At 48.7% G+C, this 22,227-nt stretch overlaps 1 protein-coding gene across 1 annotated transcript in view; it reads right to left on the minus strand.

The window, feature by feature from the left end:
- The window catches only part of NECAB2 (N-terminal EF-hand calcium binding protein 2), an 85,186-nt gene extending 66,779 nt beyond the window's left edge, over window positions 1-18,407 (minus strand). The window contains exons 1-2 of the mRNA XM_054200291.1: window positions 18,210-18,407; window positions 9,370-9,394 (exon numbers count right to left, since the gene is read on the minus strand). Coding sequence (XP_054056266.1) covers window positions 9,370-9,394; window positions 18,210-18,407 — 223 coding nt within the window. The remainder of the gene's footprint in view (window positions 1-9,369; window positions 9,395-18,209) is intronic.
- Window positions 18,408-22,227: the final 3,820 nt, after the last annotated feature.

Below are 22,227 nucleotides of genomic sequence, written 5' to 3' on the forward strand. Positions count from 1 at the left end.
GTGGGATATGGACGTTTTTGTTGCAGAAATGAAAGCTCGTGTCCTGGCTACACCATTGGCTTGAGTTCATGGTGGAGCTTCTGGGCTGTATCCAAACCTTGCCCAGATTAAACTTCACCTGGTTTAAGCCTTGCACGAGGTAAACCACACGTGGGCCCAGATCAAAGCCAGACTGCTACAAAACTGTCAGCCTGCAGCACATGAGGATACAAATCCTAACCCTACGCGCTCAATTCAAACCTGCTTTGCAGAATTATGGTGGTCCAGCCAAAAAAGTATTTAAAAAAAAAAAAAAGAAAAAAAAACCACTAAAACCCCTTGGTTCTAATATGCATTTGCTAATGAGGGGAGACACAAGAAGAAAAACAAGTCCTAAAAAAATCTCAGCTCTTCACTTGTGCTGCACACAGTGTGCAGCAAATACCTTCGTATTTTTGCTGAAAGAAAAAAAAGCAGCTCTGAAACGGCACAAGCAGCTGAGAATTGCTCTTTCAAGCTGGTCAATGATGAAAATCAAGCCCTGACTCAGTCCACTGAGTTCACAGGTTTAAAGGGTGGACAGAAGTGCCGGACACATCTAGCGACAGCCTGTAGAGCATGGCCAGCAATCACTTTTCACAATTTCTACATGATCTCAAGAGTCGTCATCTGGTTGATAGGTTTGTTTATTATTTCGGGAACAGCATGTCCCGATTTAAACAGATGTCATCTCTTCAAAACCATGTGCTGTGAACTTTGCAAGGACTTGGAAGGATAATTGAATGTACAATAGAGAAAGCCAGGAAATTATACAGGAGTCCAAATAACTGAAAACAGATCCAAACTTTCTCCTGGTAAATAAACGTCATTACACAGTTTTACAAGGTGCTTTTTGATTGTTGCATGAAATACAGACTATCTTATTTTTTTTTTTTTTTTAGAAAAAGATAAATGCATTTATACAGGTCACCTGGTCATGAAAGAACCTAGCAGATTTACCCATACTTAGAAAACCTGATTCATCACTGCATTTTTCCACTTATATGTGGGTGGCTGCTAATACTGTTTTTGTTATGCAAGAATTATAAATATTCGCACTTAGAACTAATGACTTAATTTGGACGCACCAGCGGGATATGAATAGCTCAAGGTTTTCCCTGTGCGTGAGGAGCAGTAGCCACGCAGAAGGTAATTACCCAGGTCTGGAAGATAAGTGTTTTTGATGAGTGGAAGGGGATTACGGCCGGGACCGCAAGGCTCCTGGGACCTCACAGGAACAGCATAATTTCAAAATAGTGCAGAGTTGTTGCTGTGGAAGGAAGAGTTGTGTGTGCTACAGGAGGCTTATTAGGCGTTTGGGTTTTTTTTTAATCTGATACATAACATGGAGGTATCACGGTCCTAACCTGGCATCTCTTTAAGATCCGATGAAAGCACCCAAAGCTACCATGTCTTCATTTTTCTTCCTTGATGCCTTGGGTGCCGTATTATTGAAGTCCCAGCTGCTGACCACCATTCAAGTCCTGTGCAAGGTTATTTTGCCAAAGGGCCTCAGATTGATGGATGAAGGCGAGGAGACAAGTACTTCCAAGTCTTAAAACCACCTTGTGGACAATTACCATGCTAAATTCCGATCAAGCAGTTTTCCAAAAGTGTTTCAATAAATTAGCAAGGTAATTAATAATAGATGCCTGCTATTTTTAAACTCAGAACAGCTCCAGAATTAAAGTTTTTTGCCCAGCAGTCAGATACCATAAAAAAAAAAGATGACGGGCCCTGGCAGGGCGAGCAAGCTGAACGGTGACAGCTTCTTGGGTTCCCAAAATAAGGAAAGGACTAAAAGTACAACCCCCAACACAGGCAGGACACCACGCAAGCAATACACGACATTCAGCACATGTCACAACAGCAGGGCTGGGCTCGGACTGTGTTCCCATTTTCCTGACCCCAAAGTGCCTCCTGTAACTTGTAGCCCTGCAGATGAGGAGCCCACGAGGACATAAAGCAGTCGACACTAAAAATGGGGTCTTTGGACAACCTGCTCGCCAGCGCCAGTTTTCTCCCTCCCTCTCTGCCTGCGTTTCCCTGTGCTCCCCCACTGCCAGAACCGAAGAGGCATTTGAACCCCTTTTTGCCCCAATTTCCATATTAACGACTCAAGCTCAGCGAGGGGCACTCTCAGAGTGAAAGGGGGAAAGGAGATGTTTCCACCGCGATGGGGGTCCAGTTGCTGTGAATTCGAGCTATAAGCACATCCACAAACACACACCAATTTCTTCCTGCTCTGGGCTCACTGGAGGTGATCGAAATCATTTCTCCAAGTGGGGGTTGGAAAGGGCGGGTGAGACTTTGAAAGCTGCCACCATTAGAAATCCTGCAAATTTCCCAGAGCCCCAAAGTCCTTAGAGGAACAGTTTCTGCCTACAAACGAGGACAGGCACACAGCAGGACGTGGGAAGGGCTGGAAATCACTCTTCTGGAGACCCACCACAGCAGGACTGGTTCAGCCCTCTCCCTCCGCGGAAGGCCCGGGGCTTTCCCTGCTCTCCCAGCACTATCTCTTAACCAAGAAGCCCAATCCATGGAAGAACCTCAAGCATCAGTCTCTTCATTTGCATACTGCTGATTAACAAGGCTGGTTTCTACTTAGGCAACAGTTATGACGTGCCTCAGTTCTTTAACACATCAAACTGGGACTGAGAAACGAACCTTCAGGCTTTTAATTTCCTCGTCTTTCTTTTTCTGCCTTTTTCCAGCTTTAGAAGCTTGTGAGCGCCACAGACAGCAGTGGCACCAGCACTATCGGCACAAAGCCATCGGGCAGAGCAACGCTGCTGGTTTATAGGTGAGAAGCGGAGCTTGCTTTACTCACAAGGGCACAATGCCACCGCCATCGATCCTGGCTCCCTAGCCAGTTTGTTGTGATGCTGATGTCCAAAGATATTTATGTTCCCCGTTTGCAACTGGCTCCATATGTGCCCCAATCGTTCGTAGCACAATTTGCCTTGAGGCTTGCAACCCTGGGATATGCAGACCTTTACTTACAAAGAATAACAGCATCCATCTCCTTTAATGAGCTCTTAAGTCACTAACAGCTAGCTGTGGGCAGCCATTTAAAGGACAAGCCCTACTGAGATAGGAATGGGCACAGCTCCAGCGCCCTCGGTGGCTCTTAACCAAGAAGCCCTTTCCAACCCCTGTTCCTGCCGCATTCATGCTTCCTTTTTGCCTTTATTAGCTCTGCTATGTCCTCTACAGGCCTTCAGCTGATCATCCCAATTGACTAAAAACTGAAGCTTGCTCTCAGCATTTGCCCTCCAGATCTCTGTGTTAAATTTATAATCAAAGTTAGTTTAATCCATCTTCACACTCCATTGTATTTAGGTTTTGATAATAGCAGAAGCTATCCAAGACAGCATGTGTTGAATGGCTCCGTTCCCATCCACACCTTCTCTAGATGTGATAAATTCAAGGGAAAAGCACAACCATTTGGGCCCGTTCTCGGTGCGGAAGCCCAAAGGACACCAGCAATAGGAAGGTGCCAAGTTGACCGAACCACGATGTTAACTCACCCCCGGTCACTGTCAAGTGAAATACTGCACCACCATCAGCTCCTCCCGCCATGCTCTGTAGGCGCTTTATAACCATTTGCAGAGTTTTGGGCACATTTGCATCTCTCCTCTTCCACAGCAGAGGAAACCACCTAACCCCCAGTGCCTGGCAAGCCAGCCCCATGGATGGGGCAGACCGACGGCCATTTCCATGAACATCATCTATTAATTATAGCTAAAGCTCCAAATTAAACCACAAGATTAAAGCTGGATGCGCTTCATGTTTAGTTACAAGACATGGGAGTTGGGTAGTTGCAGTGACTGGAGATCTCAAGATAATAAAACTCCAGTTTTTGGGAAGCAACGTTTCTATAATGAATCGTTAGCAATTAGGCTGTTCTGTCAAAATAAAACTGTCGTAATCTTTCAAAGAGAATGCTGGGCTATTTAACTTATAATTGATTAACAACTTCCTAATGAGAGGATTAAAATACACAGTAGATAACTCAGATGACTGACAGCTCTGCTTCACCAGCCTAAAACAAGATGCCTCCATTTTCCTACCACATGCCAATTAAACGATTAAGTATTGTTTACTGGGACCGTGAGGATTACAAGACAGTAGGTGGATTTATTAGCAGAGAAAGGAAAAACACTCCTACACAGAAGAGAAAGATTATTTTGAATGACTAACAGCCATGCCCCTGCAAAGCATCACTAGAGCTAGCTGAATTATTCACTGCCAGAAGGTTCCACCCCAGCCCTTTGCCTTTTTTCAGACCATTTGCCAGTTTTTTCCAGATGTCTCCAATGTGTTCCCCATTTCAAGGTGGGCTCTCCAAAGTGTTTGCTGAGTTTATCACACAGATCGTTGTTAAGTCCAGATGCTTGGTATTATTGATGGAGGCAAGGCTGGGGACTTAGCTCGCATTAGGGACAGAATCTCACTTCTCTGGGGCAGGAGACCAAGACATTTTTTAATGAGCAAGAGCTGCCTCATTAGCAGTCTCTTAGTACCTGCAGGCACTGAATCGAGTCACCTTGAAACAAGTACCTGAACATGGCAGGAACAATAATGTGTTTTAGCATCTTGCACCAAGAACATCTGATTTTACATGAACTAACAATTCACGCCGAGGAGGGAAGGGGAGGAGGGAGAAGCTCTTGAATTCACACGCCCAGGCTCCATAGTTACCACGTCTGAACCAGCCACATTGCTTTAACACAACACGTGCCATTTTTACCAGGACGAGGAAAAAATAAAATAAAATAAAATCAAGATGCTGAAAACATTTAGAAATTTATGACCTCTATGACCATAGGAAGCTGCACACTAAATGCCACAATTCCTTAGGCTTACAATCCTCCCTTTGCCCTGTAGTTTGAGTGACCCTTTAATTATCTGATCTCTGGATGGCAAAAGTTAAATGGGATGTTCTAGTTAAACTAGATGGCAGGAGCTGAAGTTTTGTTCAGATTTCCCCCTCACCTGTTTCCGTAGGGCTCCTACACGGGTCCACGAGAGCAGCTTTAGCATCGCCGAGGAAAGCAAGAGTCACCAGTTCTGGGCAAAGCTGCCAACGCTCCCTGCGCTGGGAGCTCTCTCCCCAGTGTGCCACCAGCACGCAGCGCCGGATAACGATCTGTCTCAGCTGGTTAATTAAAAGGAGCAAAGTCCCTGCCAGATCAGAACCTCTGCAGGTGTGGAGACAGCAGAAGCCTGTTAACAGGGTGAAATATTTTGGGTAACCTGTGAGCTTGTGTTTTCAGCAGCCTGTCCGGGGCTCTGGGCCCTTTCCTGGGATTCTGACAAACATCTAGAAGTGTAAGATTTTCGTTTTTCAGTGGAGGGCTGTGCCTGGCAGACGGGCCACCTGCAGTGAGACAGGCAAGCGGCAGGCTGATGCTTCCACTGTTCCTTGGAGCTGTACCAGGTAAAGCCATGAAAAGACTGAATTTCAACAAATCAATAAATTAAAGGCCGGAACGGCAAAGAGAAAATTGTGAAAAAGAGATCCCCAGGGATATTAAATGCAAAGATATTACCCTCTGGCTCTGGAAACTTCTGAGCTGCCGTTTGTGGGGAGGCTGTGCCAAGGGAAATATTCCTGCACGTCTCCTGCAGCGACTGCTGCGAGGGGCGGCCATGGGAAGCCCTAACCCCAAAGGGCTACAGGGGAACACACTGAGCTAATTACAATGAGTGGCAAACCCTGTTATCAAGAGTTAAGCAAATAGGAATGGCTGGGGAAGCTGGCCACCATGACTGACAGGTGTTCTCTTAAGGAGAAAAAAAAAAACAAAAATCAGCATCTGGAAAAATGCAGGGAAAGGCACTGCAGGACATACAGTCCTTCAAGGAGACAGCCCCAAGATTATGGAAACAACCCTCCTCTGTGGGGTCGGAAAGCAGCTGCGCCGAGATTGACATATGCTCGGCCATCTCACCTTGTAGGAGACAACGTGGGACGGAGCTGCCACTTCGGTCCAGACTGCTTTGTGACAGCCTGTCATCCAGGTCATCAAAAGGAAAAGGCAGCGTCCCATTTGCCTGGCAGCGTCACTCCCACAGAGAGCACCACCAGAGTTTTGTTGTCCAGGCATTGTAACTGTAGGTCACCTGCACTGCGAGCAATGGGAGTGGAAGCAGAGATGAACTCTTTCTTCAGAGAACATCTGGCCTCCATTGACAGAGCCAGCTGTGCCCCCCCCCTGCAGTGCCCAGCCAGGGTTAGGAAGAGGCAGGACAAATTTCAGAAGAGCAATTGGAGGTAGAAGCCTGGCCAGGGCTCGGGGGCACCTTTTGTGCCTGCGCTCAGAGCCTTTGGTCTCCTCTCCCCCTGCAAGCCCAGCGCTCAGACCTGCCGCTCCCCGGCAGTGACAGCTCTCACCCTGACCCGCTCAAACTCCTGCCCCACACCATCTTTGGCAACGATCCACCAATTTAACCAGGCATCAGGGTAGGGCTTGTCCTGCTGGTGCCTGTTCACACCACCCCAAGCTGGTTATGGGTCCTGACACATCAGCCCATCACCGTTACACCCAATGCGGTAGCAGCTACCCAGTGGCAGACGTGTCACTGGCAGTCCACACTCATTTCAGCATTTTTGTGACCTAGACAAGAGCATCTCCAGTTCTTCTGATGCATGCAAGCATCCCTGTTTGAGTTTTAATTGGGATATTACTGGTTAACATGAAACAAAGATGTTCAGACAAACAGCACCCAGGGGAATACCTGCAAAGGAGTGGACACCTTTTCATGTCCTCACAGCATGGCCAACAAAAGAGACTGCTCATCCAGGAGCTGTGCTCCCCACGGGCATTACTTTACAGGGTACCTGGTCCCCAGAAGGGTACATCTGCTGGGCAGGACAGCAGCTCCATGGAGAGGTGTTTGGGTGCCCAGCGTGACTGATGGAGACCCCGAGGTCAGCTCTGGGGTATTAATCTCTGCCGCTTTGCTCGCATCTGTACCCACTCCGGTCGAATGAGCAGGACAAGAAAATGCTTTTAAGCACCACACTGGACCTGAGCCGCTCGTTGTCTTCCTGTGCACATGCAGGGGAGTTATCCTGCCTGTTATCCACGTGGATCACTTCCTCAAGCCTTACAAAGGGAGACGACATCCAGGGAGAAGCCGGGCATATTTTTCCCCAGGGTAAGGGGCAGAGGTAAAAACAACAGGTTTGCTCTTGCTATTGGAAGCAACTTGTTTGGCTTTTGCCCATTGTTCATGCTAAAACACTGAAGGAGTGTTTGCCCATCAGTTAGTAACAGCATATAACGTTGCAAAAACAGGAGCTTTGGATGGGTTTCAACAACAGCAAGGGAACTGGTCAGCAAAAGTCACCAGTTTTCCAAAGGTACATCCTTCTTCTCAGAGACCCACCACAAGGCCGGACCCAGCGGGTCCAAAGGCTCATCATTTCCCCATGTTGTCACCCACGCCACAAAACACAGACTCACAAGCTTGTCACTGGCACCTACCAAATACACCAAAAGAACTGTCCCTGTGGTGAGAGCTGCGCTAAAATTTAACCCCCACAACCTTGTGATGTGGTAACCCCACCAAAATGGCAGCTTCGCCCTCTTGGCTGGGTTGAAAGACGTGTCTGTCTGCCGTGGCAGGCAGCAGCTCCTTCCATCGTGCCGCAGTGAGCGAGGAACAGCAAAGCTTCAAGAGCAACTTCTGAGTTGCTCTACTCGCCCACCCTAGAAAGGCCTTAATAATGGCACAACAGCCAAGACAAGATTTTGTACTTTGAGTTCCAATTCTTCAGCCCCATGGCAGCTGTTATGAATTTAATTGAGACTGAAACAAAAGCGCAGCATCATTCGGCAGAGTTTGAAAAGCAGTCACTGGAAGTAACTACATCAAGACCAGCACATTAAAGTGCATCCTTTCAAGCTTCGTTCAGCTGAGTAACATTTGTTGTGGAAAAGAAAAACCCCTGCTTTTGGTTTCAGCTGCCCTACACGGAGGCTGTAATGGGAAGTGGAAGGAGGTTCCAGCAGGAGGGAGGCTAAACGCAGGCTCAGCAAGGAACAGTTTCATAGGTCGAGGTCTGGAGTTGTATTTTCAACTTCAGACTGAGATGGGAATAACCAAGCAGAGGTTTTAACCCGGTATCTGCATCTCACCAGAAGTCTGACGGGGAGCGAGCGGCAGGTAAGCCTTCACGACCACCTGGCGACCCCGGCACTCGGCGCCACGGGGCAGGCACCAGCCAGCAGAGAGCAAGCAGGCAGCCTCTCTCAGTGCCTACATCGCATACTTCGTCCGGCAAAACCTCCGGGTCTCCAATTACGCAACAATTAAGTGCTCGGGATGCTGTGAAGTATGACAGCCTGGGTGTTAAGAGCACAAATTCATTTTTTCCCCAGAAATCAGCATTTGGAGTGCTCTCCCCCACACCAGCCCCCCTCCCCAGCACTCCCATTTCAATGGCTTATTACTGTCGGTTGTTATAACCAAACGTCCGTGTTAATTGGTCATTTACTGCTTATGTGCCAGCCAGCTCACAGCGTCCTTCACTGGGGGCAGTGATCAGACCCACAGGCTCTTGCAGAAATCAGGCACCTCCCTTTTAAATCTGGCCGGGACGAACCAGACTCTCCCCTGTGCTCCTCTGCACAAGCCTCCCACCTGTCCCTCCGCACACACACTCTGGTTTGACGCATATTTAATTTTCTCGTACAACAGGGAAAGGACGGAGACTAGGTCTTGGGATTTTAGCTAGGGGCTAAAATCAGATTGCTTGTCAGAGATCCTGGGACTGGACCCTGCTGCTGCTTTTCCCCATAACTACGTTATCTCACAGCGCAACAGCTCTCTCCTTTCAGGATCCCAAGTCATCTAAAGACGACCCCTCCCTGTTATTCCCCAAACCGGGACAAGATTAGGCTTCAGCAAAGTTGGTCAGCTTTCTAAAGGCACAGGCTGAACACACACACCAGTACACCCTCAACATGTGTGTCCACATCCTTCGGGAACCAGACTAATATTCACAGATCGGATCGGTTTTGCAAAGCTATTCCAAGATTACCAAGAGGTGGATCCTTACTTACTACTTAACTGTGATTTTTTTTTTTTTTTTTTGTGAAATTGCCCCAAACATGGCAGATGTTGCCATGCCAACTTGCACACTAGTATCACGTCCGCTCTAAGAATATATCTCAGCCAAAGAAACAACAATACTTTTTCCGAGGCTTAAAACATACCAGCATCAGGCCCAGTAAACTGAAGGACATTTAAACCGTTAGATGTTACTATGACAAAACATGGTAATACTGACAAAAGTTCAATTAAGAAATGTGAAAGATGAATGCACAGACTTACCATTTTTGTCAGCTCTTCTGAAAATCTAGAATTGAAAGAGAAAGAGAGAAACATTTTTACTATGTTGTTCAACTTGAAAGGGTGAACACCTTAGAAGCAGGACCATGTTCTACCCCACATAATGGACAACGACCTCCAGGAAGAGTACCCACCAGTTTGGCTTTGGACTAACCAGTAGAAAAGGAGTTAACTAGCAAAATAAAGATAAGGCAAAACAGCAGTTCCAGCATTTCCCATCTCCCTCACAGAGGAAAACCAGAAACATGGATCCAACACAAGAAAAAAAAAAAAAAAAAAGCCTACAACAGCTATGCAGCAAGCCCAGCCAATTTCTCTAGCATTGATAATATCTCTTAAACCAAGTTTCACAGTTCTGCACTTCTGAAACAAATTATTTACTATTTTTTTTTCTTTTAAAAAGCAAGTTTCCTGCGTAGGAAGGAGATTATATTTAGACTTAAAACTACAGTGTGGCGGAACAGCCCACAGAGAGGAATCAGATAGCCCTTTCAGAAGAAAAAAAAAAAATAAAAAAAATTGGGATAATGTGTAGTACAGTAGAATTTGCCAGGGAGAAAGACAGAAGCAACTGCTATTTTTCTGACTAGTCACGTCTTAGGAATAGCCCCCTGATAGAATGCAATTAATAGCAAAAGATTTGTGCAAGGGCTGAAATGTTATCGGTTCCTGCCAAAAACAGCTGCTAGCACAGGTTTGGCCATAAATTACCAAAAAATTAACATGCTCATAAGCTGGGCAGAAAAGGAAGAACATTCTTGTCGTCTCTTCAGACCTGACCCTATTAATTTGAGCAAGAGCGGAGATTTTGGCTGTACAAAGAAATTTCCCTGTGGAGGGAATAAAAGCACCAGCAGGACAGATCAGAGTCAGCTGTAAAATGGAATCTCTTATTTTCTGGGTCATAAAATCATTAAAAAAAAAAATCAGAAGAGAAACCACTGCACAAAACAAGAAAGCCAAGAGACAAATTGAATTGCAGAATGTGCTATTTAAGTGAATATGGCTTAATCAAGCAGCATTAATCATTCCTTTGCCCAAGGTTCTTCGGAGGCTGCATAGGGCAAAGTCAAAGCTGGACATTCTGGCATAGTTCAGCAGAGGCAAACACCCCCTGCTTAAGCCCAACCCAAATGGTGGAGTCACCAAGCCCCAGCTTCAAGAGGGGGTCAGAAAATCCCTACCAGAATTTCGGTTTGCGACCACTCCAAAACTGCTTACTTCTTGGGCTGACCTTTTCCGACCTTTTTTTTGTTTTGTTTTTAGGGCAATTAGAAGGTTTTGGGGAAAATCCTACACCTGGCTCCATACTTACGGACTTCACTGGGGTTAAATATAGATTTTGAAGGATGAACCAGTCACGGCTTGTCTACAGGAAGTAAGAACGAAGCCACGCAGGACAAGCAGGACCTCAGCCAGCCCCCTGGCTTTGGCACACATCACCCATCTGCCCACAACATGCCCTGCCAACAGTATGAAGTATTCCTCTTCTCCCAGCTTGGACACCCCAGCTCCTCACTCCCCCTGAGCACCTCCGGATGAGCACTTTTCTTTCTAGATGCTGATTTTTTCTGGGTTTTTTTTGTTGTTGTTGTTGTTTCATCACCACATCCCTCCATTACCGTTCCTGCTGCTTTGAAACAAAGACATCACATCACGTCTAACGCAGAAGCGGTGATGTCTATTTTAAGGTCCTGTGGGACATCACCACCCCACTAAGCACAACTGGCAGAGGGAGAACGCGAAGGCAAAAACAATAGGGAAAACGTAGCTTACAGTGGGAGAAAGGCTCAATCTGCAGCATTTTGCACTGTGGAACCACCAACCTCGCAAGGAACTCTCATAGCAAAAGCGGGGGGAATTAAGAAATGGAAGAAATGTTAAGATATGTAAGAATTGATGCGCAGCTTCACTAAGTGAACTTCTTAGGGCTCTAAACCCCCCAGGTACTCCTAGAAAGTATGACTATTTGTAAATGAACCGGTTTGATGGAAGACCACATCAGCTCCGTTACCTACAAAGGATTATTCTACAGGACCAAGCTGTTTAGTTTTTATTGCTAATGAGCAAGATTTATTCTTCCAACTTAATTGGACCACCTAAAAATTTGCACGCATACAAAAAATTTAAAACAGGACACCCCAGCGGGAAAGTCATTTCAGATAAAGTCATCTGTCAACACAGGGAGGCAGTACATCAAGGTATGAACACTGGAACGAGCATCGGGAGGCTGATAAAAACACAACATACCCTGTGATAACTCGGTAACGCTGCCAAAATCATGGCTTTTGTGAAGACCCAACTCCAGCTCAGCAAACAACTGTGCCCTCCCACACACAACCTGAAGATGCCCTCCTTTCACCTCTTGAATTAGCTGTTCCGCTGCAGGAGGGATGCGGCAAGGGAAAGGTAAGGTAAGGGGAAGAATTAAAGGAAGGGAAGATTTTACACCTTTTGGAAGGGGAAAGGCGTAGGACCTGGTGATGGAAGGGAAACTGCAGCCCCTCACACTGGAGAGGGGCAAACCCCTGAGGGCAGCTCGGTGCCAGGCTCCCAGGGAGCTCGGGGAAAGGGAACCACCGAGCAGCTCCGGGAAGAAGGGAATATACACAAGGAGGATGCCACGCCACCTCCAACACAGAGGCTGCAAAGCTGGCCCGCCCCGCGGCCGCTCTCTGCGGTGACTCCGTGGGTGCGATTCTGGCTCGGCAGCAGAAGTCGCTGAGACTCAGTGAAGGCAGAGCTGAGAGAGGGTGGAGGCCATGAAATATTGATGGAGGAAGGCCCTGTCCTACCATGCGCTGGGTAGCGATTGGCTTCCTGCCTCGCCACCCCGGCCCGGGACCGTCCCCAGTGGCCTGAACGGGGATGCTCTTTCTGCTCCGTCACCCCCAGCTCTCCAACGCGCCACCTTCAGAGGATAAACGAGAAATTATCCGGTCCAAAAAGTACTGCAGCAACCATCTCCCCCACTGGCTAACGCTTTTATTACGGGAGTCTCCTGAAGCCCCAGGCGGAGCTGCACGCTGAGCCCACGGGATGCCCACAGTATGGACCAGATTAACCCATTTTATAGGATTTACACGGGCAATGCACGCGGTTTGCTGCCTGCAGCATACTCATTCCATTTACCAGGTGTTTAGATGAATATAAAATCTATTGTATTTAGAATCCCCGGTGAAGATTTATAATAGCTTTTTAAAAAAAATGTACATTTTTGCTGTACTCCGAAATGGCTACTACAGATATTTGGCTGGCAGAAGTAAGCAATTCAAAACGCTAGCATTTTGATAATAATAAACTTGAAAAAAAAAAGAATTGGTGATTTCAAGTTTCGAATTTAAACATTCAGTTCTGCCTGCTCAAAGCTCCTGGATGAGAACGTGCCACGCTGGAGGCAGCTTCAAAGAGGTTTTCTCAGCAATTTTATTGAATTCACACAAGCACTCCCCTAACAAGACTAAGAATTATTACAGAGTTTGTAGAGTTTATTATCCCTTCAGCAGGTTAATATGATGTTGATTTCAAATAGAGTGCAACCGAGCTAGAATTTCGTTTTCCATCATAATCTCAGCGCAGAATTGAGGACAAACACAACCTAAGTCTCCTGGGTGAGGAAAGCCTATGGATGAGAAAGCATCCAGATACACAGAGGTACATAAAACCCCAGCTGATCTGATCGCTATGTTCCTACATTCCTGTTCTTCCTGTTTTTTTTTTTCCCTGGGTTTTTTTCCTTCTCCCTCCCGCCCCTTCCTCCTCAAGAGGAGAGCAGTTTACACCATGTCCTAGCTCCTCCTTTCACCCTTACCTTCTCCTTAGACTTTCCCCTGTTGTCCTAAATAAAAGTTTCACGCGACAGGCAAGAGTGCGTTCCATGTTACCACCTTCACAGCCCTAGAAGCTACTTTTCCACCAGCATCAGCCCTTGGTACAGCTCCCTTTCAAGCACCTGCTTACACTGGAAACAGCATCATTGACAAAAGAGCTGGAAAACTCTGACAGTTTTTTAGAGGCACCTTACCAGAGTCTTTGAGAAAACGTAACTCACTTACAAAAAAAAAAAAAAAAAAAAAAAAGACTCAAAGACAAACTCAGGCCTAAAAATCAAAAGTGTAATAGGTTAAACATAAGAGCAAAGGGGCTGCCTAGAACTGAAAAATCCAAGTTGACTCCAAATGAGGAAAATAGACAGGGAGGTATATCCCAGTCGTTAAATACAAGAGTATAGGAGGACATGCTAAAACGATCTTGAGAAGCAACAAGTAAATGGTATGAAAACTATTACAAGCCTTTTCAAATGTATCAGAAGCAGGAAGCCCATCAGAGTTGGACAGGTACACAAGGTGCAGAATAGATGCTCAGAGATCTACGTTTGGAAATGCACCCTTGGCACAACCAAATTCTCTGTATCTTCTATCCAAACACTTCACTCAGTCTCACGGGGATGAAGTACAAATCAGATTTGGCTACGTAAGAGAGGGTGCAAGAGCAGCCATAAGCAGGAGAGCTGGATTTGAAATGATCTTTCTGACCTTGTCGAAGAAGGAAAGAGGCAGACAAGGATCAAAATTGGTTTTCAGCAAAAGACAGAGTAGATTAAACAAAAAGCTTCATCTGGCCTGAAATGAATGGCACTGCTTTCTTCACGGACATTTAAAATAAAGCCAAAAAGCAATTCATCCACTCGCTATGGGCAAAGCCAGAAAGGCGGCAGAGATGTCACCATCCCTTGGAGCGCACAGTCCTGCCACGGGGATGCTCACCCATACCCAAGGCTGACCCTCGAGTAAGGGCAGTCAGTAAGTCGGCACTGAAGTACTCCCAGACAGAGCGATACCTGTCTAGACATTTCCACGCCGTGGGAGCCATCCACAGCAGCTCCCTATTGCACGTGGACTCATCCACACTCAGCAAATACGGTCTAGTACAGGCTTATCCCCCACACACGCTATATTCTCCCTTCCATAAGTCTTGTGACATTTGCAGATTTGTTCTGGACTGGAAATGCCACCACCGCCACACGTGGACTCGAGCAGCACCTGTGAGAGTTTCAGCTTCCTTAGGACAAAGGGGTTTTGTCCTCGGGGATGCAGGGAGAAGCTCAGAGCCTTTGGAGGGCATCTTCAAGCAGCCCAGAGGGCAGATAGAGAACGCAGCATTACCATGAGCTGTGGATAGGCGCTAGTTGTCTACAGCAAATTGCATGCGCTGCCAACCCTGAGCCCTTGGCTCTTGCAGGTGGAGACGGTGCAATCCAGAGCCACGGAGCAAACAACAGCAGCAACACCCGAGGGCGAGTGCAGGACGGGTGCAGGCCCTTTGCTCAACCCCAGCCCCTTACGCTGATTTGACTGACGCTGTCAGAGCTGACCATTAAATGCAAAATGATGCTTTCCAGGTTGCTGGAATGACACATCACTTCCATTTGATCTACTACCGCCACTGAAGAGCATCTATCACTTCCTAGTTTTACTTGCTGCCTATTTTAGGCAACGCTTAGGACTCGCGTATCTTCTTCATTAGTTTGTACAAAGGGCTTAGTTAATCTGCAGTTTTAGCCATTTTTTACACTTGGAAATCGATGATTTTGAGATGAACTAATAAACATTATTCAACCTTTTTAACTGTTACCTAAAAAGACACAAGCAAAATAAAAGAAAAATACTGAGAACAGCCTCCAAATGGCAGTAGCCAGGTTGATGGCAGAAGGCATCCAACCCCTTTGTTGTATTTTGTTCTTCCCCAGCCTTCAGTTTTGCCCCACAACGCCACAATTTTGTTTCTTTGGTGGAAAGGGCGTAGGGAACTTTGTACTGACCCACCAGCCACCCTCACGGTCTGGAGGAGCCCAAACAAGCATGTTGGGGATGGCTGAGTCAAAAGAAAGCCGGAACAGAAGAGGAAGAAAAAGTGACTAAGGTACCATTAGCGTCAGCGTCATCTTATCTAATTCATAGCCAAAACCAAGATTAATCCTCCTTCCCCAGCCCCCGATCAACTGCCTACATAGCACACCAGGCGCATGCAAACGCGTTAGTTAAATATAAAAATCTTACAGGTCTTTTACTTCATCCCCACCCACCAAGGAGCCAGGCTGGGACTCGCTGCTTCCCCAGCACATCCACATAACACAAGAACGTGAAGGAGTTAAGCAGAAAATACGTTCCTATCCTTGAGGATTCAGGGTGATCCTTGTTACTTTCCTGCTAATGTGTGAAAATTAACCTAAATGCGCGTTCCCGTGTTTCAGCTCGTTGTATGAAAGGGAGGGTCTGGCGGTGCGCTTGGAGAGCCTCTTAGAGCGGAGCCACGGCTTCAATTGACGTTTCTATTGGAACCACAGAAAAAGGAGAGGAGCAAGTTCTAAGGGAGGAGGGGAGGAAAAAAAAAAACCAAACAAACCCTCAAACCTTATATTTCCAGCATCCATTTCTACTTTCAGCAAGTGAGAAAGGGCTCCCAGACCCATTGTGAAAGGGGAAAAAGGATCAGGAGCTGCACACCCAGCTCTATTGTATTTCCTACCGGTTAAGCCATTCTGAAAGTCCGTGGCTCATTTTCTCAGCTCAAACCTCAAAGTGGGGGGGAAAAAACTTCCATTATACGATGGTAAAGTTGAACAGATAAGATACCATTTTCGTGGAAAAACAGTCCTAACTCAAGAACCTCTTGCATAAATTTAACATTGCTTCGCAATTGCATTTATGCTCTTGAAGCCCAGATTCCAGATTCTTGTAAAATTTTGGTAATTTCAGGGCAGGTTAAAAAAAAAAAAAAAAAAAAAAAAGGAGAGAAAGGAAAGAGAAGCAAGCTAACTTAAAAGACGTAAGGGTATTAGTTTCATTTGTCATTTCAGTTTCCCCATGAAGCAGCATTTCCTACAGCTGGCAGTTGCCCGCCGGCCAGCACGTTTCACCCATCCCGCTCTGCTCTCCGAGCTGCTTTCAACAGACACAGCTGGAGCGGTTGGTTCAGGGAACCGAAATGCCTATCAGCCCAGGGTGCTCAGAGATGTAATGAGTTTTGGACTCACCAGCCCATGCCAATGCCTACCAGGGACGAGGTAGAAGATTCAGCAATTACTTAGAAAATGCAAGGGCTCACCTGGAAGAGCTACAACTGCCTAACTCTGAGGAGGCTGGAGGAGAGCATGAGTTATCCTTTACTACAGCCAATGCCTCAGTAGCTTATTTTTGCATTCACTAAGTTGTTGGGGTTTTTTTAAAGCTAGGAGATAGCAAAGCTGAGGATCTATGTGTTTAATTACTAGATACTGCAAGAAGACTGTGTAATTACAGCATTTGCACTCCGGCTGATTCCACCCGGTTCTCCCAATTCATTTAAGTGCAAATAGCCTCGTTAGCTCCCTAATCAGGAAGTCTATAAATACCACAGCCGAGGCACTAAGCACACCCCTGCCTGCCCCCCCACACCTGGGTAAGGGACCCCCAGGTCCCAGGCACTTGCAGACATCCAGGACCACGCTGCCTGGCTCCCGCTCCACCGTCCCTCTCACCTGCAGCCCTTCAGGGACGGGGGTCCAGGACCTGGGGCAGATGCAGGACCTGGGAGCACCCCTGTGCACAGCTAAGCTGGGGGCAACCCACAGTGCAAGACTGGGGGGGTCTGCAGCACCTGGAGCCCTGCATCCCCATCTGGTCAAGCTAATATCACAATTAAGGAGCCAGGGTGCATCCCCATCCACCTGCTCCAGGGGCTGCAGAAACTGGGAAAGGGATACAGGACTTGGGGTGCACCCCTATGCCCAGCCAGTCCAGAGGGTGCAGAAACAGGGTGCATCCCCACACCCAGCAAGCCCAGGGGTGCAGGATCCTGGCAAGCAGATAAAGGATACAGGCTGCATCTCCATGCCCAGCGGGTTAAAATTAAAACATGCAGGATCCAGGCTGGATTTTCACGCAGAGCCACTTTGGGGGTGCAGGACCCAGAGCGCACCCCCATGACAAGCCATCCTGGGAGGTGCAGGACCAGGGTGCATCTTACTCCCAATTGTCCCAGAGTGTGGAGGGCAAAGGGATGCAGGACCTGAACTGCACCCTTAGTACCCAGCCAGTCCGGGAGGTGCAAGAGCTGAACAAGTGGATGCAGGACCCAGGCTTCACCCCAATCCCCAGCCTTCACCCCAATCCCCAGCCAGCCCAGGGGCGCAGGACCTGGAAAAGAGGTTGCCAGATCTGGGCTGCACAGCTTCACCCAGCCAGTCCGGGAGATGCAGGACCTGGGCTGTACCCAGTCCCCAACCGGCCGGGGGTGCAGGACTCGAGGAATAACCCTGATGCCAAGCCGACCGGGGGGTGCAGGATCCGGCAACAAGGGTGAGGAGCCGCTGTGCACTCCTGTGCCCATGCAGCCTCTGCGGGTGCGGGATCTGGGCAAGAGGGTACAGGAACCGGTGTGCAGCCTCTTGCCCAGCTGATCCGGGAGATGCTGGACCCGGGCGTAGTCCCTCGGATGCGGAACTCGGGAAATAACGCCGATCCCAAGCTGGCTGGATGGGTGCAGGACCCGGGACACGGGCAAAAGACTGCGGGACCCGGGCTTCCCCCTTATGCCCACTCGGTCCGTGGCTGCGGGACCCGTGCAAGGGGACAGGACGCACCCCCGTGCCCACCCAGTCGAGGGTGGCAGGACCCGGGATATAACCCGTCCCCAACCGGTCCATGAGGGTGCAGGACCCGAGGAATACCCCCGATCCCGAGCGGGTGCCGGATGCGGGCAGGGGGAGCGGCCGGAGCCGGCATGCGGGTGCGGGATGAGGACCGCGGGGTGCATCCCCGGCGGCCGGGGGGACCACTCACATCGAGGATGACGGAGGTGCCCTTCCTCTGCGCGGCGGCGGCGCCCGGGTTGAGCAGCTCCCGCTCGGCGACCGCCTTGTCGCCCATCCTGGCCACCACCCAGCGCAGCAGCCCGTCCAGCCCGCGGAGCGCCGGCGGAGGCTTGCGCAGCAGCCTCTGCACGCCCGCCCGGCAGTAGCGCGCTGCCTGCTCGCACATCGCTCAGCCCGGCCTCATGCCGGAGCTGGGGACTCCCCCCTCCTCCTCCTCCTCCTCCTCCCACCGCCACACGGCGGGCAGCGGGCAGGGGCGGGCCCGCGGGGGGACCCGGGGGGATTTTTGGGGTGGGGGTAGGTCGCCCCGGAGTAGCCCCGCTGGGTGCTGCCTGCGTGCTCCCACCCCCATACAGCCCCCCCCACCCCGCTCCAACACAAACCATCCTTTTAGGCATTTTCTGTCTAAAATGAGTATTCCTATGGCATGTCCTCTCCCCGCTGCAGCCTCCCTAACCCCACAACAGATTTTAGCAGTTCTTTGCAAGGACAGCAGGGAACAAATTTCTTGCTAGGAAAATAAAACTTGCCCCTGACCCCCTACCCCAACTCCAAAAAGCCCCTATACGACAAATAGCCAGCGATTCCAGCTGGGGTACTGCAGCATGCATGGCTACAGAGATAATCACAGCATTCAGATGGACAAACATTTCCAATCCTGTAATTCTGTATTACGGGGATATTCCTTTGGGATACTCCTGTGCTCACCTACACAGATCAAGATCTAGACTTGCAGTAGAGGCAGTAAGTCTTCTGGCCAAAATGACACTAAATCTTGCCCTCCACACTTGAGGAGACGGTCCCTGTTCGAGTTCTGACCCAGAAAGGCACCAAAGGCAGAGAGCTCCAACCCAGACCCTCTCGGGGGGGGGGGGGGGGGTCAGGTCCCTGGATGTGAACACCTCCGACACATGAGCCAGCAAGCCCAGCACCCCCGTGCAAGCATTACATGCTTCCCACACTCAGCCCGATGCCTGATCTTCAAATGAGGATCAGCACGATCACTCCAAAAGGCCTGACCAGCTACTGCTTCAAGAGAAAAAAAAAAAAAACAAAACACAGCAATAAATTATTTCTTTAAACAGAGCTTATATACTGCAGTGCACCAGAGCCCAGACACCCCAGCAAAGTCTCGCTGGGGGTAGTATATAGTCTCTTCTTCTAACCACCCATCTTTATTCAGGTAAATTAAGGTGAAACTTCTGCGTTCGAGGCGACAGGAAGGGGAACGTGCACTTTCCTCTTAGCTGCTGCTCAGAGAAAATCAAGCGGGAGCCCAGTTCTCTTTGCTGGAGTACATGGATAATGGCTGGAAGCTCTCGAAAGGCTCATAAATAGGTGGGGCATGGAGAAGTGTGACAGTGGGCCAGGATACCCGTGGGCTGAGCCCCTCTTTCAGCCAGCTCTCGCCTTTCAGGGTTCCCTTCTTCTCCAGCAATGTAAAATTAATGGGGGAAAACAGAGGAACTTCAGGAGGCTTATGTTGGCTCATGGGAGCTGTGTGGAGCACTTTAATAGCTCTGCATTCGTTTACAGGGATGCTCAGAGCAGGCGGGCGCGCAAGCCAGCCATCGCTCAATCCCCACTTACATCTCACAGCAAAGATAATTTAGGCAAGACACATCTTATGATCCTTGCCACGGGCTTAGGAGGGCTGGATCCCTATACACCTACCGCTGGTACCATTCAGCCCATACCCCTCATGGCCTGAATTATGGTGCTTTTTTCGTACTTTTACAATCCTCAGATTATTCATAGGCTTCTTTCTCTTTTAGACATCCCTCCGCTAAATGGCTGCTTCAGACTGTATTAATCACAGCCAGTTTAGAATTACTATACGCTCGTTATTTAAAATTATTTACTGAATAAGTTATAAATAAGGTTCTTTGAATTTTTGTTTCTGTGTGCCAAGAAGATTCATTACTTGGCTTGGAAGTTTGGGGCTATTTCTGTGCTTTTGTCAAAAATCAGTTCTTGTTAATGTCAAAACCAGCTTTATGGCATTCAAATACTCATTTACCTCCCTAAATGGATCTAGATAGAAAAAGTTTCAGCCACTAAGGCATTAGTAAACACGCCTGCAGCCAAGGCATCGGGGCTTTGCCAACCTCTCCTGACACCCTGTGCCACTGGTCACTGCACTGCCCAGGTCCCCGGCATGCAGCCATCACCCAGAAGAAGAAACCAAACGAGTGCTGGACAAGTGGAGACAATGTGGCTTTGACACCTGCCTGCCTCTCCAGCCAGACGGTGGAGCATCTCTTTAGCTGCTGCTGCCTGGCATCCAGCACGCTTTTTGCTCTTTCATTAAAGGTGGAGAGCGGGGGACCACCAGCAGCCGCTGGTTGCCTTGAAAGCTTTATGCATATGCAGAACGCAGATGCTGAGCAGCACAGGAATAAAGAGGAGAGAACACAGACGAGACAACAGAAAGCACGGTTAAATCCAGGCAAAGCGCATCCCAGTGAAAGCAGCAAACATTAATTACAGCTCTTGGCAGACCCAGAGCAATCAAGCCACGCAGCACCCAATGGCAGAAGAGCCCAGCACAGCCTGCTGTCTCCACTCCTGAGCCACTGGCGTTTTCCTTTCCAGGTTGCTTTGCAGGCAGCGAGCTCAAACCCTGCCCAACAGCGGCAACTGTGAGCTGCCGAGGGACGGCGGCAGCTCCGGCTCCACCTTCTCTGCCCTGACATTGAACAGCGAGCTTCCCCACTGCTGCCCCTGCCAGGAATACGCCGGGTCCCAGACCACCGCAGCCCTACAAAGGAAGGGCCCAGTAAGGACGGGGAGGTTGTTGACAGCTGGGAGAGACCAGAGCTATTCTCCCACACCCTCAGCTCCAAGTTCAGAACGTCTGAGGTCCCAAGAAAAGGCTATGGCCATTCCAGTTTCACGCCTGATGCTGGCCCAGCAGTTTTCCCTCCCTGGTCCACACGGTGCTCGGCACAAAGTGTTGGTTCACCCCCATCACTGGTGACATTTGCTCTACAAGCTTTCATCGGGGGCTTTATTCAGGTGGTACGCCCAGTATTTTCCAGCAGCTTCTGGAAAGGCCGTTGGAGCAGGAGCTCAAACCATGAGCTGCAATTACAGATGAGGGGCCACCTGAAGAACCCAAGGGCTTCTCTGAAAGAAAGGTCCGAGACAGAGCAGAAGTCCTGCCCGCACCCTGGTGTGGCAGGCAGAGGCAGCGCCTTTCATCTCCCCTTTGAATTCTGCCTTCTCCCCCCTGCCCCTCTGCGCCCAGCGGGGAGCTTTATTTAATTAAACACTTCCAACAGGCAGGACCTGCAGCCCCACTTAGTGCAAAATGTCACATATGACTTACTAATATTTACTAATGACTGAGGGATTGAGGTTAATCCAAGGGTTCGATGGCAGGAAGAGGAAATGGTGACCCCGTTATAGAGATGGGAATTGGGCAGAAGGACTTTGCCTTCCCAGCCCGGAGGCTGAAATGCCACGTTAGTCCCTGCACTAATTTAGGTTTATTATAATGCCACGTGTAATCACCAGGTGATTTTATAACAAATTTATACCCCAGCTTGAAAATGCCACGCTGCCAACCGTGCCGAGATAACGCACCGGCCTGCACTGAAGAAGACTCGGGGAAACCATGTATGCGTGCAATGTATGTCAACACCTAAAAATACAACAAACCCCCTCCCCTCTGCAAGTTGAGGGGTTCAGAGCTCATGGTTTGGGGAACACAGCTTGCCCACTCTGTTAATAAAGCATGGATTCCCCCCCCAGTCGCTGCGGTCAGGGGGTTTTGACCCAGGCCTTGCAACCAGGGCAGGAGCTGGAGCAAGTAGAATGCTTCAAATGCACCGTTTTATATCCCATTGATCTTAAGAGTGCTACACTGGTGCTTGCTCGAAGATAAAATGTAGACTTTGATTTTAAATATCTACAGAACCTTTTCCAACTGCGGTTAGGCTAATGAGCAAAAAAAAAAAATCCCTTCTAAAGCACTCCTGCTT

Source organism: Rissa tridactyla, chromosome 4, assembly GCF_028500815.1.
Source record: "Rissa tridactyla isolate bRisTri1 chromosome 4, bRisTri1.patW.cur.20221130, whole genome shotgun sequence".
NCBI classification, from domain to species: domain Eukaryota; kingdom Metazoa; phylum Chordata; class Aves; order Charadriiformes; family Laridae; genus Rissa; species Rissa tridactyla.